Genomic DNA, 6626 nt, shown 5'->3' with positions numbered 1-6626 from the left:
TACTATTCACATGAATTTGTTTAAATTTAGAAGATATTTTCAAGATTTATATTAAATTATAATGATATTTTAGGATGTTTATTTATAATTTATATTATTATTTTATTTTAAAACGATTTTTTTGGTTGAACTACAGTTGAACCGATTAGACTAATAAATCAGTAACTAGAACGGTTCGATGATCGGTTCTGTTCTCAGAACTTTGATGATTTGTTGTTGGCATCATAAGTCAAGGTTCATTAGGGTTGAAAATATAACACCCCGAATTTAAAAAAAAATAATGAATTATTCATGATTTATTATTTTATTTAAAAAGAATATTCTTCAAAATATAATTAAATTTAATTTTATGATACTTTAAATTTAAAATCTATTAAAATTTTTGAATTATTTTTATTATAATGAGATATTTTTAAAAAATATAAAAGAATTATTATTATTATTATTATTATTATTAAAGGAAAAAAAAAAAGAAGAAATTGGCCGAAGCCATTTGGGAGTAAAAGGAAGAAAATATAGCTTATATGTATATATACATATATATAACCAATGCCACCATTTATTATATTCATTACCTTAGTTCCATATATATATATAACCGTTACATTATCATTCAATTGGCCGAAGCCTTTAAAGGGAATCAAAGAAAAGAGATTGAAACGTGGCTTGTATGCATGTATATACATGTATAATAACCAACGACACCTACTAATGTTTTACAACGACAAATCTTTATTAATCACCATCATCACTAATCATTTTTCTTTTTCCTCATACATCACCGAATTGAACTTGAAAGAAAAGAGAGAGTATGTTGTGAGTGAGAAGAACGAGAAACCATGGAACCTCCAACTTTCGGCGTTCGATTTCTTGCGATCCGTAATTCCAATAAAAAATTTAATTCGATAAAACTGTTCGTATTCTCCTTCTCTACACATTGGCATCACTTTTGTCCGGTAGAAGTTGACGGTGACATAACTCCTCTTACCCTTGAGTTCGGCCACTTGGAGTTCTAGAAAGCACATACGATTTCTGATGTTTTTCTCTTCAGCAGCTCGATCAGAAACACAACTAGAAAATGGATCAATACAGACAGATTTACAGACGGATTTAGTCTTTATTACAGACGAATTTTTGGTTACCGATGAAATTACCGACGGATTTTGTCCCTCTGTAAAAGCCCCGTCGGAAATTATTTACCGACAGATTTTTTTCCGTCGGAAAATTACAGAAGAATTTTACCAGTTACCGACGGATTTTCCCTCTGTAAATTTTGCATCCATTTTTTCGAAGGCGACGAACTTTCTGACGGATTTTTCGTCTGTAATTACAGACGAATTTTCTGACGGATTTTCTGTCAGTAATTACAGACGGAATTTTCAAACTTTGAATATAGACAAAAAATTCGTCTGTAAATCCATCAGCAAGGTAATTTTTTTTTGGATTTTTTCATTGCAAAATACACCTTTTTTCATACAAAATAAATATAAATTTAATAAATAAAATTTTTTTATCTAATTTGTATTCGAATATTTATAATATTTCAAAAAATAAACAAATTTATTGTATTATTAAACTGAAAGAAAAAAGTAATTTACAAGGAAGCCAATATAATTCAAAAAATAAACAAAGTGTATTGATACATCAACTATAATAATAAATAACAACTATACATCAACAAAATGTGTTAATACATCAACAAAATTCTAACCAAGAATGTGACCAAGTTCATAGATATTCCCATAACACATTCTTTCAGCTAGTTCAGTTCCTGCATAGTGAAAAAAAAGTATGCAAATTTAGAGAGTGTGTAAGAGAGAAGTGAATTTTTGAGAGCACCATACAAAAGTTCCATATTGCGAGACTGATCAACAACCCCCTAAGAATTCAGATCATAATAAAAACTTACTCATGATGTAAAAACCTAATGAATTCCATATAGATGCATCTAAGAATAGATAAACTTGTATACGAAATACCTTATGTAAAGCGTCCACCAAAACTGGGATGATACTGTCACTTAAAAACTTCAAATAGGATGCATCCCGACCTTGAGATTGCCCTTTCTCAATAGCCAACTTTGCAGAACGTAATAGCTCCGGCATTGCTAAAATGATATAGGAAATCATAACCATTAAAAACAGCTGGGATAATGGCATAAAGCAACTTAATGAGTAGAGGAAAATTGTTAACAAAAAAAGATGCAACGGAACAATCATTCTTATACCTGAAACGGCTGCTTTTCTAACCTCCTCATGGAAGTAAAATTTAAGAAGTGGAACTAAAGTTCCTGCAACCTGTCCCAAATGCAATTTAATACTCAGAAAAAGATGTTTCTATAAACAAAGTGCAATATGTAAAGGTGTTATTAACTTTTATAGTGTTCCCAGTCTAACCTGATCAATCCATGGAAAGAATCCTTCCTTCAACTCATCAGCATAACAGCAAAGCATGTTACAGGCTGTGGCCTTTTCTTCCAGAACACTAGTTTTGATACCAATTCTTTTGAACCCAAGAGTGATGTTTGTCCCCAAGAGTGATGGTCTCCATACTATAATAGTATAATGAATAAACAAAACTTAGTTGGATTTATCTTGCCTAAGTAAAATTATCTATACTTTTTTGAATTTGCTTTTCAAGCTCTACTTTTTTGACAGCTAGGAAATGTTTCCTTTCTTCAGAAAGAATACCTTTGTCCCCAGTCATTATTGCACTCTCAGTTCCCTTGGAGAATGACGTAGCTTCCAGAGATTTTCCAGCAGAAGGGGACCCTGAAGAGTTATTATTATCAGGTTGTCTCATATTGTTCAGACCTCCAAAAGGCATCATGGCCCCTGACGAGGTACCCAATTCAACAGAAGATTGTGACTTTCCTTTGTGGTCAGTATGATCCTTTCCTAAATTTCCATCATATATCTTCCCATCATATATGACGAGAATAATTTATTATTTAACAATTAAATAAACACCAATCACCTTCTCTAGAAAAAGCGGTTCCAAGAGCAATTTCAAGATGTAGTTGCTTTGGTGCTAAACCATTTCTGCACATTCAAAACAATATATGAAAATATAATGAAACTTAGTTCGATCTTTTCATATTTAAATAGTGGTAGCAAAGTTACGTTTTTACCTAAATGCTAGAAAAACAAGGCACTGAGCTCGGAGCTGTTTCAACTGTTGTTCTTTGAAAGGCACACCAGATGATCCACCAATCGTGGATCTTGCCATATCTCTGGGAGGAACTCCTTGTCTAAGCATAGTCATTTCTGAGTTATTACTATGCCTGTCAGTCTGTCAATAAAATTATCTGGTAAAGCAATCAACTTGACTCACATACACCCTCAGAAAAAAAAAAAAACAAAAACTTGACTTATATAAATAGCAAGTAATTTAAGTTTTAATTTAGAATAATGGACATCCCCATATACTGTCAACTTAAGTTAGATGATTATAGAAATTATAGTAACTAGTAAAACTAAAAATAAAATGGAAAGAGAAAAGCTTAAAGTCATTATGAACAAAAAAAATTAATGTCAGGCAATAACGAGAAACTAAGGACACATTTTAATTGTTCATCTTTATTGCAATTATTAAAGCCACTATAATTTTTATTTATTATTTTATTTTTCCTCCTCCAAGTTTCAAAACGACAAAATGGCACCATGTCCAGTAAATAAACAGTAATAATAGAGATTCCTCAGTTGAAACATCAATTCCAAAAATCTGGCGTGATAGTTGGAATTGAATAGGCAATATACATGTATTGATCAACTGTATATTAGATTAAAAACACTAGGAAAGATGTATCCCAGAAACATAGAAAGCTCAACTGTTATCATCACAGAAGTGAAATAAAAGAAATGAAAATAAATAAAAATGAAAAAAGTGTATTCTATTAGATTCTTGGATTCCCATAGTATATATAGGCATACACTCGTTAATCTTTCTTCAATGTTTTCCACTAACTTCTGGAGTTGGCATTGCTATTTTATGCATAAATAATTCAAATTGTTTGCAGATCTCAAACCCAAAAACAGAGGTTCATAATATACACGATGAACCTAGCACAATTTACAAATCTATTACTTGAACCTGGGAAGAGGAGCATTTACAGATAAGTTGGAGTTTCATCCATCACGTCATTAGGAACAAGACAAATAAAACAAGGGAATCTGAGATGATAAAGGAACAAGACAAATAAGATGGAGCACATAAACAGGCCCCGCCATGCTGCTCAGAAAGTGGCACCAAAACGCAACAAATGTTTATCATCTTTCCAAGTTCCATCCACTTCCACAAATAATTAAATAAATATGATCTTCCTGTTACTTTATTACCATCACAGGCATGCTAGTGCTAGTTAATATCTTAATTACCATAAGTGGAGGAGTACATGTGAAACCATATATTCTTATGCCACAGCTTACTCTTACTCCCACAAGGCACAAAAACATCATGATTGTCAAAATCAACCTCAAGCAAAAAGGGGCTTAATAACTGACTGTGGATATCTATGTATGCATTTATTTGAGCACTATACATTGCAAGTACTCTACCTTGATATCACTTGATATGGCATTGAATGTTCCTTCCCACTTGATTTCATGTGTTGTAGTATCTGAAACAGATACCAAGTTAGTTACAAGCACACTAAACCCGTACCAAGAACTAAGGAGTGACGAGGACTAATTAAAAAAGTCCATTCATAAGAAAATGCCACACACCACGCAGAGTTTAGTAGCCAACTTAGCTGGCTCATATTTAGAATCTTGGATGAGTTTGTGCAGAAACTTAGCTGCCTCCAACTCAACATTTTGCAAAGAGGCCATCTCATTTATCTGAAGCATACAAGAAAAAGCTAATGTTATCATACTAGGAAAAACTCAAAATCACTAAAACGATTTAAACAGTCTAAGTGCAAATTAAGATATTATCTGGACCAATTTACAGTAGTGGCATAACCAATCTCAACCCAAATACTTAGCATTAAATATACCACAGGCCATCGCTGAATAAAAAATAAAGATCCTAATAAATACAAGAATTAAAAATTGAATTATTAGAAGGTTTAGAAGCTAGCTCTCTTATTGAGGATAAATATACCACAGGCCATCGCTGAACCACATGCAACCAAAAACCACTCAGTTTTTGCTTCAATCTTGAAAGAGTTGTACTATATTGTCCTGATGTTGAAGGACTAACCGCAGAGTCTTGTGAACTACGGCTCCTGTAGCACTTTCACCATAACTCTCAGCAAACTCTGAATCAGCAAACAAAAATTTTATGAACAAAATTAATAAACTACACAGCATTTAATATTATCATTGTTTATGAACAAATATGAACAAAATTATGAACAGCAAACAGACATTTTATCACAGCAACACAAAGGCTGTGCTTATCACTATGTTCTTATCACTTTTCAGTTTTATGATATTCCAAGTGTTAAAGCAAAACCAAAAGCATCCAAAGTGAGGTTCAATCAATTGAAAATGAATAATACCACAACCATAAATAATTAATTAGAACAAAAAAGAACAAGTAATGGCAGAATCAAACGATCATGATTTCACGATGCTGAATTCAGAAAACCCTAAGAGTCTTAAAAAAATAAGAACTACTTTTTCTAAGCATTCCAATTATATTTGGCCCTTTTTAACTTCTCATATTTAGCAAATTAGACAGTTTTTCTCGAGATATGTTCAACTATACAAAATTGATAGCAATTAACCACTAATCGGCACTATTTCAAATCAAATTTTGAGACCAGAGCAAGACACTGCACAATAACGCATTTGGAATGAAAAATTAGCGAGAGAAACAAGGGATGGAGTTAGGGCTAACCTGGTTAGTGGAGTGCGAATAGATAAAAAGATTGAAGATCTATGCAACCCTATATATAAAGTGTTTGATTCGATTTGATTCGGTTAGTGGAGAAGCTGGTCTTTGCCGGAGAAAAAGTTACCAACGGAGTCAACTATCATTCTGAGCTTCGCTTCAAGCTTCGCCATTCAACAATAACCACCGAGTTTCCACCGAGTTGAGATGAGTTTCACGACTCGCTCCAGATGCGACGAGAGCGGCGGCAGAGGGAGCCCGTGTGACGCAAGGGATGACAGAGAGATCCTGTGACGCGAGCGGCGGCGACAGCGGCAGGAGAAGCTGGTGCGACGGAGAGAAGAAGAAACTGGTGACGGAGAGACTCATTTGATTTGTGTGGAGTGTGACTGTGAATGGATCCAGAGGGTGGGATAAAATTAGGGTTTTTAATATTTCCGACGGAAAATTTAAATTACAGACGGATTTTCCGTCTGTAATAATTTAATAAAATGCAGCGTTTTGTCTATTTAATTACAGACGAATTTTTCGTCTGTAATCATTTTTTACTGAAAAAAATTAATTTTTCCGACGGAATTATTGACGGATTTTCTTTTCCGTCTGTAATTTATGCTAATCCATTTTTTTTGTTTTCCGACAAAAAATCCCTCTGAAATTCTCTCTGTATTTCAGTGGGATAAAATCCGTCGGAAATATCCATCTGTAATAACTAGTTTTCTAGTAGTGAAAGCTTCTCCGAAATTTTTGTTGTTGTGATTTCTGCACAGAGGTAGGGTTTAGTAATTTTA

At 33.1% G+C, this 6626-nt stretch overlaps 1 protein-coding gene across 4 annotated transcripts; it reads right to left on the bottom strand.

The window, feature by feature from the left end:
* Nucleotides 1–1541: 1541 nt before the first annotated feature.
* On the bottom strand, nucleotides 1542–6241 carry LOC107629912 (uncharacterized). 4 transcript variants are annotated; one of them, XM_016332855.3, is made up of 11 exons: nucleotides 5845–6241; nucleotides 5104–5260; nucleotides 4725–4838; nucleotides 4557–4618; nucleotides 3131–3291; nucleotides 2977–3041; nucleotides 2691–2897; nucleotides 2397–2551; nucleotides 2228–2297; nucleotides 1980–2107; nucleotides 1542–1771 (listed from the first exon to the last, which is right to left on the bottom strand). In XM_016332855.3, the coding sequence occupies exons 5-11, from the start codon at nucleotides 3262–3264 to the stop codon at nucleotides 1760–1762; spliced, it is 771 nt and encodes a 256-aa protein (XP_016188341.1). In that variant the 5' UTR covers nucleotides 3265–3291; nucleotides 4557–4618; nucleotides 4725–4838; nucleotides 5104–5260; nucleotides 5845–6241; the 3' UTR covers nucleotides 1542–1759. The 4 variants fall into 4 exon arrangements, with proteins under 4 accessions (XP_016188341.1, XP_020974007.1, XP_020974008.1 ...); XM_021118348.2 differs by having other exon boundaries at nucleotides 2691–2834; XM_021118349.2 differs by having other exon boundaries at nucleotides 2691–2771.
* Nucleotides 6242–6626: the final 385 nt, after the last annotated feature.

This window comes from Arachis ipaensis, chromosome B3 (genome assembly GCF_059453495.1).
Source record: "Arachis ipaensis isolate K30076 ecotype BB chromosome B3, ASM5945349v1, whole genome shotgun sequence".
Taxonomy (NCBI): domain Eukaryota; kingdom Viridiplantae; phylum Streptophyta; class Magnoliopsida; order Fabales; family Fabaceae; genus Arachis; species Arachis ipaensis.
Note: the sequence above shows the minus strand (reverse complement) of the source record. Positions and strands in the feature narration are given on the sequence as shown.

What these genes read in the sequence shown, in the direction of transcription:
- LOC107629912 (XM_016332855.3), bottom strand. Translation starts at nt 3,264, where the DNA reads ATGACTATGCTTAGACAAGGAGTTCCTCCCAGAGATATGGCAAGATCC. An exon ending in AATAATGACTGGGGACAAAG is followed by an intron (nt 2,552 to 2,690) that starts GTATTCTTTCTG and finishes ATACTATTATAG; the next exon opens with TATGGAGACCATCACTCTTG. An exon ending in TCTTTCCATGGATTGATCAG is followed by an intron (nt 2,298 to 2,396) that starts GTTAGACTGGGA and finishes CATTTGGGACAG; the next exon opens with GTTGCAGGAACTTTAGTTCC.